General features: G+C 53.7%; 1 protein-coding gene across 21 annotated transcripts in view; it reads left to right on the top strand.

Moving 5' to 3' along the window:
- Atxn7l1 (ataxin 7 like 1) overlaps positions 1–18,065 on the top strand; it is a 221,346-nt gene that overhangs the window by 172,562 nt on the left and 30,719 nt on the right. For all 21 annotated transcript variants that reach the window (XR_004514541.1, XR_004514539.1, XR_004514540.1 and 18 more), the window contains 2 exons: positions 687–909; positions 15,374–15,669. Coding sequence is in view for 16 of the 21 variants with exons in the window: in XM_033756682.1 (XP_033612573.1) it covers positions 687–909; positions 15,374–15,669 (519 nt within the window). In the remaining 5 variants the exon portion in view is untranslated. The remainder of the gene's footprint in view (positions 1–686; positions 910–15,373; positions 15,670–18,065) is intronic.

Raw genomic sequence — 18,065 nt, 5'->3', positions numbered from 1 at the left:
AAAAAAAAAAAAAAAAAAAAAAGAGCTGAAGAAAATGATGTTGGTGCTGTAGCTCAGTGCAAAGACCCTTGGTTCAATCCCCAGTACCACAAAAGGAAGAAAAGAGCCACCATAGTGGGTATGCACTAAACCTCATTTCATATGGACACCGCCCTGGTCTGTGTCCTCGCACTGCTACTGAGTCGGAATGACAGGGGCTGGTGGACTGTGACCAGGTGGGCTGCCTCTGCCCAGAGCTCTGGCCCTTTACAGGAATTCAGGAAGCTGTGCACACCCCAAGCCCATGCCCCACATCCGTGCCTCCCACACTGGCATCCTCAGTGGTGCCCTAGAGTGGCCATAACTGGGTGTTGGCAGCCTAACCCCACTCCCAGGCAGGGACAGATGCTGGGCCACTTCCTGGCTCTCAGAGAGCTCCCATTCAGCCCTGTGGTCCCTCTGACTTTCGCGCCCCCCGAGGAGGCCAGGGGTGAGAATTTCCCATTTGTCCCGAGACTCCAGCCCTGTCCACTGCCCCGGGTGACTTTGCAGTTGTCCCACTGCCAGGCGTCCCTGGTGTCCCTCCCGTGGAAGAGGTTTTGCTGTTCATTACATAGATCCAGAATATCCGGGTTGCTAGCAGTAGAAGGAGGATGGGGGATCCGCTTGCCTCGAGCCCCTGCTGAGTTCTGTGCTTTTCCCTGCAGAGAGAAGACACGGTTCTGTGTGCAGACCTTCTCCCTCGCCAGCGTCCCCGGCCTCCCACCCCAGGACATCGCTAGCACAGGTGAAGATGAAAGCCTGTGGGAGCGGCCATAGCTCTGCCAGCAGCACCTCAAAGCCATTCAAAACGCCCAAAGACAATCTCCTTACCTCCAGCAGCAAGCAGCACACAGTCTTTCCCGCTAAGGGATCGCGGGATAAACCATGGTGAGTGTCTGTCCTCTGTGCCTGTCCCCGTCCCAGGACCCTAAAGTGCTGATGCCAGGCAGGGGAGATTTCTGTTCTTGAGAGTGGAGCCAAGTTATGTCTAAGAAAAGGGAAGTAGGGACCCTTCCTCAGTGACAGGGTCACTTAGCGGAGAGAAGCGCTGGTTTGAATGATCAAAGCACACACAGGATGGGCAGAAAGGGGCCCAGCTGCAGCCGCAGGCCACGGGGTTCTCAAAGGCTGTGGGCAGCCGGGCGCGGGCCCCCGAGACTGGCTCAGTACTGTGCCACATGCCTTCGCCTTCAGGCCCAGAGAAGGTGGAGCAGGGACAGTGTGGGGCCCCCCTCGTGTACGTGTTTATATGGTAAGCAGTGCTCCATGCGTTGGTGGTACCTAATTACACTGAGCTCCATACCTGGGGAAGCTGTGTAGGGAATGGTCCCTCAGGGTTTGTCTCTGTACGCCGAAAATCACGATGGCTTCATAGAAGAGCTCATTGTGCCAGGTCGATGAAGGGGCCTTTTGGGACAGCGTGGAGAGGGGACATGGCCATCGGGCAGGGGTCTCTGTCTTCAGGGGCCCTGGGCACGGGCTTTGTTCTCCACAGGTGTGGGTCTAGGATGTAGCTGCTGGAGAAGGCCAGGCCCAAGAGTGACACTCAGAGTTTGACCTCTGCCGGCCGTGGCAGTGTGAGTCTCCCAGGCCTGCCCCCGCAGCCTGGGACAGCTGACAGTGGGCTGGGGCCGTGTGTGTTCTGCTGTGAGCTCTGGGCTCGCTGCCCCGCAACAACCTCCGCAGGGTGGCCCTGGGCCAGTCACTTCCTCTTGTTGTGTCTCGGTTTCCTGGCTTGTAAAGTGGGCGGCTCTGAGCTCTACCCCATGGGACGGTGACCAAGAAGGCGGCGGCACGGCCCCTGGATCGCAATACTTACGGGTCCTGCTGTTATTGTCACTGTTGTGAGATGAATGCTGAGAAGTCCGGCCTGCCTAGAAAATTTGGGAAGTGGCTCTTCAGACTCAGAGTGAAGAGGAAAATGGAAAATAATAAAATAATGTATTAATAGCTGGGGATGTAGCTTACTGATAGGGCGCTCGCCTAGCGTGTGTGAGGCCCTGAGTTCAGTTCCCAGAACCACCAACAACAAACAAGCGTGCAGAAATGAAGCACAAGAAATGACCTGAGGACAGCCGGGTGAGGGCGGCCCACACATGGCCACAAGGTGAACCCTCCATGTGAAAGCAGCGAGGGGTCTCCTGTGGCTCACGGCACCCGGCCGTGTTCTCCAGGAAATGAACAACCTCCAGGAACCCTGGGGTTTGGGCAGCGCCCAGATTTGGCACAAGAAAGAGGTGTGAAGGAGCCGAGGAGGCCAGCAGGTCCAAGCTGAGCAGCCAGGAGGATTGCGAGGTGGAAGTGGGCCCTTAGGGAAACGAAGGCCTTGGAAACTAGAGGGAAGGAAGGAGGATGTTCGAATCCAGGCTCTCCCACGGATCTGTGCAAGTTTGAACAGGACACTTACCATCAAGTCCCAATTCCAAGGCTCCCCGTTTTGTGGCCCTGTATCACAATCCTCCCAAACATCTCCATGCCCGTGCCTCGGCCCAACATAAGGGACCCTCTGCAAGTTAGCCTAAAACCCAGCTCGGTTCCGTCACCCGGCACCGGTGCACCACACCAGTGTGTTTCCCCGGGATCTGGGCCTGCACCGTCCATCTCTCCTTTGCACGGTCATCTGTCAGAGACTGAACCTGAGACTTTTGCACTGAGCCACATCCCCAAACCCTTTTCTATTCTTTATTTTGAGACAGCGTCTCTCTTAAATGGTCCAGGCTGGACTCAAACTCAAAATCCTCCCATTCCAGCCTCCCAGAGTGCTGTTTGCAGATGTACACCACCCACCATGCCCAGCTCTAACGTAACCTTTAGTGAGAATCCACTGTAGTACTAGCTGCTATCCTCATAAAAAGCACTGTGACACACAGGACTCACTGATGTACACATTAGAAAAGACTTAAATGCAGCCCGGTTCCAGGTGCAAAGCTGACCAATGGTCTCCATCCCAGCCAGTCACCCTAGTACAGTGCAGAGCCTGAGCAACCGTATGCTGCAGCCTTGAGGGTACAGAGTTAAATAAGACGTACACACAGCGTCTTAGGGAGTCCTGCCCCACACCAGTGTGTTTCCCCGGGATCTGGGCCTGCACCGTCCATCTCTCCTTTGCACGGTCATCTGTCAGAGACTGAACCTGAGACCTTTGCACTGAGCCACATCCCCAAACCCTTTTCTATTTTTTATTTTGAGACAGCGTCTCTCTTAAATGGTCCAGGCTGGACTCAAACTCAAAATCCTCCCATTCCAGCCTCCCAGAGTGCTGTTTGCAGATGTACACATCTGGGCCTGCACCGTCCATCTCTCCTTTGCACGGTCATCTGTCAGAGACTGAACCTGAGACCTTTGCACTGAGCCACATCCCCAAACCCTTTTCTATTTTTTATTTTGAGACAGCGTCTCTCTTAAATGGTCCAGGCTGGACTCAAACTCAAAATCCTCCCATTCCAGCCTCCCAGAGTGCTGTTTGCAGATGTACACCACCCACCATGCCCAGCTCTAACGTAACCTTTAGTGAGAATCCACTGTAGTACTAGCTGCTATCCTCATAAAAAGCACTGTGACACACAGGACTCACTGATGTACACATTAGAAAAGACTTAAATGCAGCCCGGTTCCAGGTGCAAAGCTGACCAATGGTCTCCATCCCAGCCAGTCACCCCAGTACAGTGCAGAGCCTGAACAGCTGTATGCTGCAGCCTTGAGGATACAGAGTTAAATAAGACGTACACACAGTGTCTTAGGAAGTCTGTAAGAAGAGACATACACTGACGCAGTGCTGTAACAGGAGAAGGGCATCCAGCCCAGCTTGAGGGTTCAGACAGGCCTTGTCTGAAGAGCCCACGGTTCAGAGAAATTTGAAGCACCAGAGTTCAAAGGTCAGTTTGCGGGCTGAGCGCCTGCATCCCGTACGTGCAGCCCTGGGTCCAGCCCAGCACTGCCCGACACAAACCCAAACCCACTGGATGCGCCTCACTTCTGCACCCAGCAGTCCAAGCATCTTCCATCACCCTCAGCGATCTCTGTATCCAGGGGCCATGGATTTAGCTCAGTGGCACCCGCCTTCCTCGTAAGCACAAGGTCGTGAGTTCAATTCCCAATACCAAAAAAAAAGAGAGATCTCTATAGTCTATAGCTGGACGGAAGTAATGAGATCCTCATGGGACGTTGGATGTTACCTTTTTTTTCGTGGTACTGGGAAGACTGAACCCAGGGCCTTCACACTGAGCTCCCTGAGCCATTTTTGTTGTTGTTGTTGTTGTTCTTAATTTTGAGATAGGGTCTTATGAAGCCGCTAAGTTGCCCACACTGGGTTCTAACTTGAGATCCTCCTGCCTCAGCCTTCCCCGAGTGCTAGATTACAGATGTGTGCCACCATTCCCAGACCGGTGAACCTTTGTTCTAGAAGTAAAGATTAGCACTGTAAAATGGGAATATAATGTATGCCACACATGAAATTTTAACTTTCCAGCATCCAGTTTGAAAAAAGTGAAAAGAAACATGAAATTAACTTTAACAATACATTTTCTTTAATATATCCAGAATGTCAGCATTTCAACATATAATCAGTGAAATAGCTTACATTCTGTTTTTCCCCCAGATTGTCTTTTAACCCTGTGTGCATTTCACCCTTACGGCACATCTCAATTTGGAAATGTCTTACTCCTTAGAGTTCCTAAAAATGCAAAATAGATTCACACACTGAAATTGTCCCAAGCATCCTTAAACATTTTCTAATAACTGAATCAGGTACCTGTTTTTAATTTTTAATGCATTAAAATTAAATTATTTAATTATTTAAATGCGTGATGGCTCAGTTTGAGAGGCTGAGGCTGGAAGACTGCTGCAGATTCAAGGCCAGCCTGGACTGCTCCCTGTCTCAAAAGTAAATTATTTAATTGAATCAAATGCAGTGTAGAGTTTCATTCCTCACTCAGACACCTTGGCCACATGGGAGGAGCTGAGTGAACCTCTGACCACACAGGCCCTGGCGTGTTTCTGGGTGACCCCATGGGTCCCAGTTCCCAGACTCAGAGCTGTGATCAGCAGGCCCCTTGCTCCCACAGGGTGGAAGAGACCCTTGATTCTCACTCCATTGGCCTGGTTGCTGCTGGGCCCAAGATGGAAACAGACCTGGCAGATCCTAGCTGGCCTCTCTCCCTGTGGCTCCAAACAGCCCTGCTCAACCTTCAGTGGCTGGAAAGCTGCACTCGAGGTCCAGGACCTTTGCACATGTTGTGGGGGTGCTCTTCCGCACCCACAGCCTTGGCTTCTGAGGTCAGGAATTTCTGCCCTTTGACTTAAGTAGTCTGTGGTTTTCTTATTTTCTCCCTTATGCCCTCCAAGCAGGTTAAAAATAACTTCCTGAAAAGAAAGAGGATTCATCCCTGCAGAGTACCGACCACACCCACAGGTTCCTCAGCCTCCCCTGCTTAGATCACCAGGCCCAGTTCCTGGGGAGGCTGAAGCAGGAGGATAGTTTGAACCCCAGGAATTGCAAGCCAGCTTGGGCAACATAGCAAGATGGTATCTCAAAAATAAAAAGTGTTAGGTGAGGTTACGGCTGCTTGACTCTTTCGAGTGAGAATGAGCACTTCAACCTTTACTTGACAAGCCTGTTCAGCCAGGGACCAGGCACAGTGGCCGAGTCAACCAGCCTTGCTTTCCCAGTGTGCAGCATGCGGGGCTCCTCCGCTTGGGTGAGGGCAGAGAGGAGGCAGAGGAGGCATACTCCCCCAGACGGCTTGTTGCCTTCTCTTTGGGCCTTATCAGCCCACACGTGTGTGTTGAATGCTAAATATGCTGTGCTATTAAAAATGCAGGAGATGAGCCTGGTGCCCCAGAAGGGGTGCGGTCCTCCCGGGATGAGGGCCACTGCCAGGGGTCCTTCACACTGGAAGCCATCCCAGTGCTCCACAGGGCAGGAGGTGATGGAAGAGGGCCTGGTGGCTTGACCAGGGCATGTCCCAAGCTGGGCTGGAAGGTCCAAGAGGACACTGGAGGGTCAGCTGGGCTTGTGCAGGCTATGGCATGCGGGCACCTCAGAGAGCCACAGAACCAGCCACACTGGGTCCCCCTCCCAGCTCCACCCGGGGCTGCTGCCCTTGGAGTAGATAGGACCCTGAGCATTCAGCTGAGCTGCTGGGGCATAGGTGGTGGGGATGGCTGGGCCCAGCAGATGGGTGCAGGTCCAGGACAGTCACGCAAGGGGCGGGGAGTGCTGAGCCAACCCTAGTCTCCCCGTAAGGACAATGGACAGCTCCACAGTAAGCACAGGGACCTGGCAGCTCTCAGAAAGAAAGATGGGCCTAGGGCCTGGGGGGGAGCTAGGGCAGCTGGGAAGACAGGAATGTCCGGTGGGGCTGTGAGCCACAGGCACGGGGCCACCATCTTCCGTGCTTGTGACACGTGGTGATTTCCAGATACTTGCGCGGCCCCAGTCCTGTGGAAGCCCCAAGTCTGCTTACTCCGATGAGGGGGAGAAAGCGAAGGCCCCAGAGATGCAGCGACCCTGCATTTTGCACACAGCTGGACAGTGGCAGAGCTGGGCCCCGATCCCTCGTCCCTGTCTCCCAGGGCTGTGACCCAGAGCACCGATGATGCTCAGTCAAGCCCAGCTCTGCCCATGACCAGTTGACCACTGTGCCCCTGCCTGTGGTCTGCATGCTTTCTCTCTCCTGCCCGGAGGAGGGCCGGTGTGGGCTGGTCCTCCCCGAAGCCTTGCTCTTCTGAGCGCTGGGGGAAAGCCAGGTCAGGTTCTCTTGTGTTAACGTGATGTCACCTCTGCCAAGAACGTGAATTCTTTCATCAAACACGGATGGTGCCCTTCTGAGTGCCGGGCAGTGTACCGGAGTGACAGACGCTAGGGCAGGGTGCCTGTCCTCAGGTGGCTCAGGGCCTGCTCGGGCCACAGAGCCCTGGTCACTGGAGATGAGCACAGCGGAGTCCCAGGGAGGGGTGACAGGGACACACGGCATTCCATGAGAGGAGGGCAGGTGAAGGCACCGAGCCAGGGGGAGACCAGAAAGTCCTGCAGGCCCGCAGGAAGTGGGGTGATCAGGCCTGGAAGGCTGAACCTGGCGCTCCGAGGTCAGATTGGCATCTGTGGCTGAGAGCGGAAGGGTTAGGGCAGAGTGGGATTGTTTTCAGTGCTGGGGATTGAACCGGGGTCCCGTGCACGCCGGGTAGGCGCTGCGCCACACACGGTGGACGCTGCCATCGAGGCTCAGGTGAGCGGAGAGGAAGCCTGCTCGAGTGGTGCGGAAAGGGGCCTTTCCTGAGCTGGTTCAGAAGGAAACTTCAGAGCCGGGTGTGGTGGCACCCTCAGGAGAGGGGCAGCAGGCAAGACCCTGACTCAGAAAAACAGCGTAACAAAAAGTAGACTTTGGTGAGTCTGACTTGTGAATGATGAACCAAGGGAAGAGCCAAGCTGGGTAGTGCTGTCGTGTGCAGAGTTTTTAAAAACACAGCGTGTATTTAGTTTGTGATTTCCTGAGTCTGCTGTGCGTCGGTGGTGAAGACTAAATCCCCAAAGGTTTTCAAACAGTATGCTTTGTTTTCTGGATAGAGGTGACTGCATCACGGCCCTACCTGCCCAGGCTTGGATTCCAATACTAAAAAGGAAAAAATAGAGCAGGCGAGCCCAGGGAGAGGCACGTGCCCCCCCAGAGCTGCTCCCCTCTGAAGGAAACAGCAACAGCGGGCCGTGATGGCATCCCGAGGCGCTTGGCCACTTCCTCCCTTCTCAGTGTGCCCAGCCCCACCTCTTGATGGCCCACGCCTGGTGGGACCCTGAGGCCTCTGCTCAGGTGCCTGTTGCCAACCCTGCCTGGCAGGGGGTGGAGGATGCCCAGTGGCCACCCTGCAAAGAGGGCCGCTTGCAGCTGAAACTGTGGGAGCAGTGACCCCTGGTGGCCACAGAGGGGAGCATGGCCAGTTGCTGTCCCTCCAGGGTCCACTTGCTCCTCTCCCTACCTCCTCTTGTACGCCTGCCCTCTGTGGCTCCAATGTCATTTCTGCACCACTGTGGGTTTCAGCGGCCATTCGTTAGAACTGGGAAGCTTGTCATTCTCAGTTATAGAGGAAGGCATGTGCCACAGGGGTGGCGTTAGCCCAGGGTGGTCCCACAATCCTTCCCGTGGGCCACAGCACTGCAGGCGCAGCTGGTCCCAAGGCAGCCTGTGGAGCAGCATATGCCTTCTCCATGCAACCCCACTTCCCTCCTTTTATCTTCCCCTCTAGCTGGTTTCACTAGGATTCTCCGGGAACAAGGGGCCAGTTAGTGCGCCTTGTTCTCCTGGTGCGCTTGGAGAGCACCTTCTGAGCTCTGTGCCCTGGGAAGCCCTGGATTAGCCTGGGGGAGACTCACGGACTGACAGGGAGAAGGCTGGGTCAGACCTCCTCCTTCCCCCAGCAGCCTCCGAGTGCAGCAGAGGCCCCTGTGGGCCACAGTCCTGCGGGGCTGCAGGGGACAACAGACTTGTGCTGGGGCTTGTGTTCCTGCTCACTCTTCCTGCAGAATGGCTGTCCGCTGTGAGCTTTCATCCCCAGCCCAGGTTTGGAGTTGCCTGGGGACCGAGAAGCAGGCGGGATGGAGAAGCCAGGCCGAAGAGTCCTGGGAGGGTCCCATCGAGTCAGGAAAGACTTCTTTTGTCCTGTTTTCCTCTTCTCTGACCCCCAGCGGTGGTCCTGCTCTGTGAGCGAATGTAGAAGCCCCCTGCTCCTTCCCATCTGCCACCACTGCCGCCTCCCACCTTGCCTACCCATCCCAGGGTTTCCTGTTGTGACACAGGAAAAGGCAGAGCACACAGAAGGCTTCTGATGGTGACTGTGACTTGCACCCCAGTCGTACACCCCAGGAGCATTAGGGTCAATAAGGAGAGTAGATTGTGTGCTCTTCTCTCCCTTTGGGGTCTGTTACAATTTGTTGAGGGTTTGCTATGTGCCCAGCACTCTCCTAGCACTTCACATTTATCACCTGACTTAATGTTTTCAAATATCAGTATCTTCATTTTACTGATAAGAGAATCGGAGGCATGCTGCTATGAAAGCCTGGGATGAATTAGAGAGAACACCACATGTGGTTGTGCAGGCCTTGTGCTGTACACGGCTGCCCTGCCTAACTCTTATCTTAAATTCTCTTGCAACTGCCTCTACATTCACTGTGACAAATACCTGAAATAAACTAGGGGGAAAAGATTTACTTGGGTTCACAGTTTCAGAGGACTCGGTCCATGGTGGGCTGGCCCTCCTGCTCTGGTCTGTGCTGAGGTGGAACGTCATAGAGGAAGGGTGTGGTGGAGGATAACGGCCCCCATCCTGGCAGCGGGACGCAGAGAGAGCAAGGGAGACCTGAGAGGGAGAGGAAGGGGCGAGCCACAAGATATTCCTGCCAAAGGCACCCCTACTTCACCAGCTGGACCCCAGCTCCTGACAGCACATTCGAGTGAGAAGCAGTAGGTAGGTTAACCATGTGTCCACATGGTCCCCTCTCCAGGCACCACCTCCGAACACTGCTGTCCCAGGGATGAAGCCCTCAGTACTCACTTAAACTATAACGGACTACTTCTACTTTTTCATCTTACTACTGCTACGGTTCATCACCTTGTACACCACACACACACACACACACACACACACACACACACAGCCCTTCCTTTTGTGGAGAAAATCTCCCCTCATTCTCTGCAATTAATCTTCTCTGTACCTAGTTGAGCAACGAGGCCAGGCCTCGTGTGTGTGAAGAGGCTGTGCCTCTCCCGGCCGGCAGCAGGCACTGCTGAGCACCCCTTGGTTCGTTCTGGGCTAGACCAAAAGACCGTGCCAACCAATCTTTGTTTTCTTTTCTTTTCCTTTCTTTCTCTCTTCTCTTTCTTTCTATTATTTTGGCTCCTGTGTCAGGACCACGACCCCCAGTAGTTGTGTGGTCTAACCACATCCCCCCAGTTTACTGAGGGTGTGTTACCTGGACTAGAATCAAAACCGTGCAAAGGCCCTGAGTGATGATTATACACTGCCCCCTCTTCTCACCACCAGGCCTGACACTCAGCCTTGGAATATTAGATTCACCTGGTAGATACTCTTACATGTCCTGTGGTTCAGTATCCATTTTCTGTTTGCCAAAGGTGTTAACAAATCGGCTTTCTGAAAGTTATCCCAGTATTTACTTCATATTTGGGGGAGAGAAAGTCTATTTTCTCATCTGTCAGGATTTATTCGGTATGTACCATATCCGTCGTAGCAGGGTGGGGCTCTGTGACTCTGCTGTTGACACTGATTCCTAGTGATTGCCTGACAGCCAGCCTTCTAGAAGGTCCCAAGTAGTTCTTCGACTAAAGAATTTAGATGAGACATAAATAATCTCCTAGGAGCAGCCTCCCCCTCCCAAGTACATCTAAGAAAACCAAATAGAATTCCTCCTCCGAGAGTGTTTAAAAGAAGGTCAGTTCCTTTTCATTCCGGGTGACTTCATGCCGTCAGCGAGTGGAAGGCAAGAGGCTGGCTGAGAGCAGGCCAGTCACACAGGCACAGGGGCCTTTGTGGAAGGAAGCGGTGCAGCCGTGAGATAGCTGAGAAGTCTCATCAGATGCAGAACCACAGCACAAGTGCCATATGTCCTCCGTCCCGCCTGTCAGATCCATCTCTGTCCCACCCTGGTAAGTGGAGAAAGGCTGGCAGTGATTTCTGCAAACCTAAAGACTTTCTGCTCCGTATCTGTGGACGGCAGCAGAGTAAATCACGATCCCAGGAGCACGTAGCTGGCACGGGGGCAGCTGGCCCTGTAGCACGTTGGTGGCTCTCACAGTGACACCGTCATGATTCTCCACCTCTGCTCTTTTGCAGACATCACTGGGCAGGGAGGAGAATCTGCTTCATGGCAAGAGAACCATTTTTCTTAAAGCCAGAGGACCTGCCTTGGTCTAGAAAGATAAATTCAGACAGGCCAGGCACACAGGAAGAAGACATGGGCAGCCAAAGCAGCACAAAAGAAACAGCAGGTAGACACCTTCCCCTGGTGCTGAAGGGTCGACGAAGGCAGTGAGGAGGGAGGACCGCCCTGGGACGAGAGAGGGGCAGAGATGCTGCGGAGGTAACTCCCGGAGCACGAGCCCCAGGCGCCCTGAAAGAGCCTGCCCGCCAAGTGAGCAGCAGGGGCAGAGTGAGGACTGCTCTTCCTTTTTATTCTGTTCTTTCCCCCATCCTTCTTTCAGGGGGCTATTTTTTGAGACAGGGTCTCACTGTGTAGTTCAGGCTGGCTTTGAACTCCAACAATCCTCCTGCTTCAGCCTCCTGAGTGCTGGGATTAGAGGCGTGGGCCACCATGCCCAGCTCATCTTCCCTTTCAACCATTGCCACTCAAAGAAAGGACACTTAGTAAACTGATAGGCACAGTGGATGGTGAGACCTGGGGAAGCGGTAAACAGTCCTCAAGTCTGATGGGGAAGGCGCACTGGGGGGCTTTGGGTAACCTCAGGGATCTCTGCTAGGCTTGCTTATCACCTCCACAAACAGTGACACAGGACTTAGTCACTCTTCTGAGCTCCCCCAGTGAACGTCCCCTGCCAGCTCCTCGACAGGCCAAGCCCGTGGGGCGACCGTGATGGGCTGCAGGAGAGCAGTGGTCAGAAGACTGGCTTCTTCCAGTGACTCGGTGCCATTCAGGGCCCACTGCCATCTGGAGGGAGTCTGTGCCCGCCCCTGCTTGGGGAGGTGGTGGCTGAGGAAGGGAGGACATGGGGACGCGACGGTTGGAGCCAGCGGGAGGCAGCTCCGTGATGGTGCCTCCCCTGGCAGTGTATGTGGGTGACTCGGGCTGGGGGTCTCAGTCCTTGTATCTGCCCAGTCCCTGTCCTCAGGAAGGATTCAGTCTCCGGGACTGGTTTTCCATGTCGTGTGGCAGCACCTGGTGGTGACCGTTTCCTCCTTCGGTCATCAGTTTAGGGTCTTGAGGGCTGTGGCCGTGGTGTAAAGAAAGGAGGCTGGGTGCTTACTGGCTAGAATTGATTCTGGGGTGATGCGGATGGCAGTGTCAGGTAGGGACGCTCCCATTGCCCCTGGGAAAATCTTCAGTTACCCCACTGTCATCAAGCTGCCTCCTCTCTCTCTTCTCTTGCCTCCCATTTTCAGTCCAGGCCAAGAGTTAGGTTACCGCCGAGGGGAAGCCCAAAGCTGTCCAGGTGGTAAGGGACACACCACAAAAAGAAGTGTCAGGGACAGCTCCTCCTCCGGACGGAGAAGGTCGATTGCCCTTCTCCAGTAGGTAATGGACACCCTTGGAGTTCCTACCCAGAGGGGCTCAGTCTCCAGACTTTTCTCTCACCTGCCATCGAGAGCATTTCCTCTCTGGCCAGCTCCTTGCCCATTCACATGGACTTCAGAAGCCTAGGAGCAGGCTTCGTCCAGTGTTTCCCCCATTTCTGATGGGTCTGACTCCATCCACATCCTGCCTGTGGGCTCTGGAGTGCTGGGAGCCTTGGCAGTACAGAAAATGGAATGGACTGTGCTTGTTGCAGAGTGCAAAAAAATTCCAAATTAGTAGATCAGTCACAGACTTTAGCTAGCCTGGCTCAAGTTCTGCCCCACACGGGAAGAAGCGTCTCCCAGGAGATGGGTCAAGCGGCACACCGGTGAGCTCCCTTGCACCTTGCATGCCTTGCACACCTGCACTCATGTGGCTCCCAGTGGAGGATATTTGGAGCTGGATGTTGACACGGGAGAAGAAGCACAGACTATCCTGGGAGCTTGCAAGGAGCGATTTGTACAACCACCCTGGATGGTTGTCCTAGACGGGCATCCATCGTTCCTTTATCTACGGAGGCCATGAGTACCCAACATCGTCAGGCCTCGCGTGTACTCATCCCTCTGGAACTTGAAAGTCCTCGGTTCCTTCCTGAGCTACCCTGGCTTCACACACAAGTGTACCGAGAAGGCTTCTTGCCTGGCCAGTAGCCCACATGTTGAAGTTTGACTTGAAGTTCTTTCCAAAGAAACGAAAATCAACAGATTAGAACACGGGTGAGGAGTTAAATTAACAAAGGCTTTTTGAGCCTTTATTATTTATTTATTAAATATACAGAGATACATGTTTTTGATGTCAGGGTCACTGAGTATAGTTCAGGTGGTGTGACTTTTGTGACTTGTGACTTGTGGGGTCTTTGGTTCGCACACTTTTAAAATTACCGCACAACCATTTTTGATGTACAAGTCAGTAGTGTTAAGTACATGCACGCTGTTGTGCAGCCAGTCTCCAAAATCCTTTTCATCTTGCACAGCTAACCCTCTACAATCCATTTCCTTTCCCTTCGACCTTGGCAACCACTGTCCCACTTCCTGTCACTATGAATTTGGCTTCTCAGCACCTCATACTCGCATAAATGAAAGTGTAACAGTTTTGGCATTTGTTTTCATTTTTTCTCCCTGGCGTGTTTTTTACTTATTATTCTGTCCTCAAAATTCATCCACGTGTCAGAATTTCCTTCCCTTCTGAGTTGTATCTCATTTTTGTGTGTTTCCCCCAATGCTGGGCATTGGGGTTGCCTCCGAGCTCTGCCTACTGCGAGTACTGCCGCTGTGAACATTGCTGTGCAGATGTCTCCTCAAGACTCTAACTCCTGAAACCTGCACTTTTTAAAATTGAGTTAAGAAATTTATTTTGTGTGGTCTGGAGGCTGGGAAGTCCAGGGTCAGGAGCCAGCGCCTGGTGAAGTCTTCTTGCTGTGCCACATGTGGCGCCATCTGGATGGGAAGTGCGCAAGCTCAGCTCTCTGTTCCTCCTGTTACAATACCATTAATCCTGTCGTGGGGCTCATGGGCCTCCCTGTAGCCTGATCTAACCCTGATCACCTCTTCTTGACCCCACCTCCACATACCATCAACATACGAATTGGGGTATTCAGATTCCAACATGGGAACTTCTGGGGCACATTCAACTGTCACAAGCACTAATTTCACCAGGGAACATTGTAAGCTTCTATGCATGTTTGCTCTTCAAAAGCTTCTGGTGGTGACCTTCAGCAAGCCCTGCTTAGAGAATCACAAAATAGACGATAGCAACAGGTCAGCTTTGCCCTGGTGACTGAGACACTGATCGTGGGCAGAGCTTGCAATGACATTGTGGACTGCTAAAAACCCGCTTTCTCTCACAGGGAGACTGTCACGTCCAGCCATACTCTGTCCCACTACTGTGTGCCCTTCTCACTGGCAAAAATCTACAGCTGACATCTGTGGCCCTGTTTCAAAGTCAGAAGAGGGGCAGAGGCCGAGGAGTTGCTAAAATAATTTCATGAGCAAGTTGATCTGAGAAATGATCTGTGCACACATCTTAGAAAAGGGAGAGCTAGCCAGCCCCCTATGCCCCAAAGAGCATCTCTTCGCGTGCCCTTTTATTGTCTGCGGGCATGTAAAATCCATCATTCTCCATCATCTGGCGTTCAGACAGCTAACTCGGCTCCGCTCTCAGCTTAGAGGTGGTTGGGGGTTAGCATTCCACCTTCCTGTCAGGAGGAAAGGGAATCTGGTTCAGTAACCAGAGCAGAACTCATTCATCTCATCTTTTAAGACCCCTGAGGCAGAGTCTTCCACAGCGCCCAGACGCAGGGTCCTCGGGCATTAAAGAGCTGCAGAAATCCAATGCACATCCATCACAGGAGGATAGCAGGGAAGCGGCGCACAGGTGACGGATTCTGAAGAGTGAATGCACACCTTTGTGCTTCTGCCTTCTTAAAATTCATCCTCTCACCTGCCAGCCTGGAGGATTGCCTATTTACATAACTAGCTGCCTAAAACGGAATATTGGATAATGGTACATGGCGGCTCCCTCCATGTGAGCCCTTCCCGGGATTTGAGAGTGATCCAGAAGCCCCCCGACAGCATGGAGCGTGCCACTCTGGCCCCCAGCCATGCCTGTGCATGGTGTCATCTGTCAGCCCTCCAGAGCCAAGCAGATGTCAGGCCCGATCGGCCCCGGGATGGGGGGTGGCGCTGTCAGCAGAGGACAGACCATGTCTCTTCCCTGGCTTCGCGACGGGGGCCTTGTTCTGCCCAAGGTGCTGCATGGAGGCGACACACAGAGGGCGGGGGTGGGGGATCGCAGATCCATGGGGACCGCCCTGCCCACGGGAGGTGATCTGTTTGCTCTGATGCCATCCTGGGCACCATGCCAGCCTCACACCCCCTGTTGGTCCCTTTCCGCAGCACAGATCTCTCCCATCAAAACCGGAATCATGCTGCTCACTTATAGGAGGAGCATAAATAAGTGATAAGAAAGTGTTCTGATAATGATAAGCAGACATAGCTCCTCAGCAGACCAGATGTATCAGAGAAGGCAATTGTGTGTGTCTGTTCATTTATTTTTCAGCGTTCCAGTTCCCGTAGTCAGTTTAGAGAAAATCCCTAACCTAGTGAAGGCAGATGGTGCCAATGTCAAAATGAACTCTGCAACCACTACTGCGGTCACCTCTTCCTCCTCCACCTCCTCCTCCGCCACTGCTGCCGGCTCCACCCCACCTGTAATTAAGCCCGTCCTGATGTCCAAGTCAGTGCCGCCTTCACCAGAGAAGATCCTAAATGGCAAAGGAATTCTGTCAGCCACCATAGACAAGAAGCACCAAAATGGCACCAAAAACAGCAACAAGCCTTACCGGAGACTTTCAGGTATGTGTCGGTGTCGTGAGAGTCTGGCTCGTGATAAGGCTAAAGTTGAGTCCGATCTATAACCGAGGAGTGACATGTTCTTATAGTTAAGCAGCTCTGTTTGGCTTTAAGAGGGATGCAGAGTTTTACCTGCAAGTGGAACCAGCACCCAAAGCACAGGGGACAGCTGCGTCTCTTGGCCCCCAGAACTTGTGAGCAGGTGGCCCCGTGAGGCCACATCATGCTGACAGGTGACCGCCCCTGGCTCCCATGGATAGGTCACTGCTGTGGAGGTGACAGTCCAGAGGGCACGCAACATGCTACACAGAAGGGAGACACAACCTCTGTCCCCGGCCCTTTGGGTTTCTAGGGAGCTTCCGAAGTTGGGATGCAGTTGCCCGTTCCTCATGATGAAGCTGGAATTCCCAACTGGGAAGGCCCAGGTCAGCGCAGCAGGTGGGGAGTGGGGAGTTCTCCCTGGGGCCCATTCCTCGGCTGTCTGATCAGTCACCCAGCCACTCTTCAAGGTGACAGCTGCCTTGCAAGAGGCCCCGAGTGGATGATGTTTGCTTTGGATCTGTTATAGAACTAGACATGGCAGCTGCACTCTCCCAGTGAGCAGGAAAAGCTGTGAACTTCTGCACTGTGGGCATAGTTAGTGGTGGCCAGAATAATTAAAATGCAGAGAAAGGCTGTCTTCCGCCATGAGCGTGTTTTTTAAGCACCCAAGGAAGTGTGGGTAATTTCTCCTTCATGTAGTTACCTACTTCATATTTACCTGTGTTTCTGGTTTTTTCTAGCTTATATCTTGTAGCTCTTGAAAAAAATGACATCTTAAAAGTAGCTCAGGCCCAAAGTATTCGGTGGCACAGGTGCTGTGCCCAGCACATCCCTCCCTTGCACCCTTTGCTCACTGTGAGCACAGTGGGCCCAGCCCCAACTCCCAGCTCTCTTCCCAAGCAGAAAATGCAGTCTCATTCTGCAGATGTGGGTGGTGACATCCCTGGAAAAAAAAAAAAAAAAAAAAAATAGGCCTGGACACAGTGTCCAGAGGCTGTGGGTGCCTCGTTGCAGCAGAAGCCTGACCCTGGCTCCCAGCCTGTGCCCCAGTCTGAAGTTGTCTGGGGATGGAGGGCAGGTTGTTGCTCTTTGCATTCCGTTGGTTTTCTTGTCTCACTGGGTCTTCTGCTTGTTTCTTCTTCGCTGTCACATTTGGCAACCAGCTCCTGGCCCCAGCCAGTAACCCGCTGCACTCTGGGCCAGCATGAGGCACATGTGGTGGCCTGGGCCCAGACCTGACTCTCACAGGCCCGAAGGAAGCTCCTAGCAGGGAGCCCGGACCTGGCACCTGGGCACTGGAGGACTGCTGGGCACAGGGCTCCAAGGAAACAGGAGCTCCCAGCCTCACAGCTTTCTTTTCTGAAAAGAAAAAGAAGGCAGAAACAGAAAGGAGGAGGGAGGCGTTTTGAGAGCCATGGATGTGAGGGTGGCTTCCAGCAGACGTCGTCCTGGCCTGTTGCCATCTCCTCCTAACCCCAGCCCTCCCTGAAACCAGAACACTTGCACCACGTGCACTCAGTTGAGTTTGCAGCCACTGAGGCCCTCGGGACACCCAAGGGCTCTGTAGCCCCTCGTGCCAGGAGCCCCTGCCATACTGTGGGGAACAGCTCTGCGTGCAGAGCAAAGCCACCCCAAAACCTAAAGGGACCTTACAAGACTGCCTTGTATCCTCAAATTTTCCAGGCATGGTGAGCCTTTTTGGTCATCTCAGAAGGAGTGAAGGAGCCATGGTAGGCGTTAAAAGAACAAGTTCCTTAGACATGATCTCCACACAGGCCACCAACAGGAGGGAGGACCTGGGGAAGCCCAGACTCCTCACACAGCCACCTGCCTGCACAGGGGCAGTGGGTCCTGCCTCATTCCTGATGGCGCTTCAGGGCCAGGGCTGGGGCAGAGCACAGGGCTCGCCGTGCAAGGCTCACGGCAGACTTCGGCCCCTGCCTGGGACAGTGCTGGCAAGTTCCTGAACCAGGTACCCACCTTGCAGGCCTGAGAATCCTCTGCCAAGGGCTGCATCAGACCCAGAGAGGAGGTCACACTGTCCTGTGGAGGAGCGATCTGTCACTGATGTGGCCATGGGAATGGGGGCTTTTGGAACAGCCTGGGGAGGAGGGGCCCTTAGTATCAGATGGCTGTCCCCGGTCTGCAGCCACCATGCGGAGTGCTGAGGAACAGTGGGACCAATTCAAGTAATCCCGAGTGTCACCAGCAGCACAGCACCCGCCTTCTGGGGCCCACTCCTGCCCTGTATGCTGGCCTTACAAACTCTGGGTTCAGGGAGGACCACTATTTTCCCCTGAGCGGTTCTTGAAGCATTTTCACAGCCGGTTGAAAAAGACTGCCTGACAATGTCTCAC

The sequence above is a fragment of the Fukomys damarensis genome, unplaced genomic scaffold (assembly GCF_012274545.1).
Source record: "Fukomys damarensis isolate Sample0158 unplaced genomic scaffold, DMR_v1.0_HiC HiC_scaffold_4, whole genome shotgun sequence".
Lineage (NCBI taxonomy): Eukaryota > Metazoa > Chordata > Mammalia > Rodentia > Bathyergidae > Fukomys > Fukomys damarensis.
Note: the sequence above shows the minus strand (reverse complement) of the source record. Positions and strands in the feature narration are given on the sequence as shown.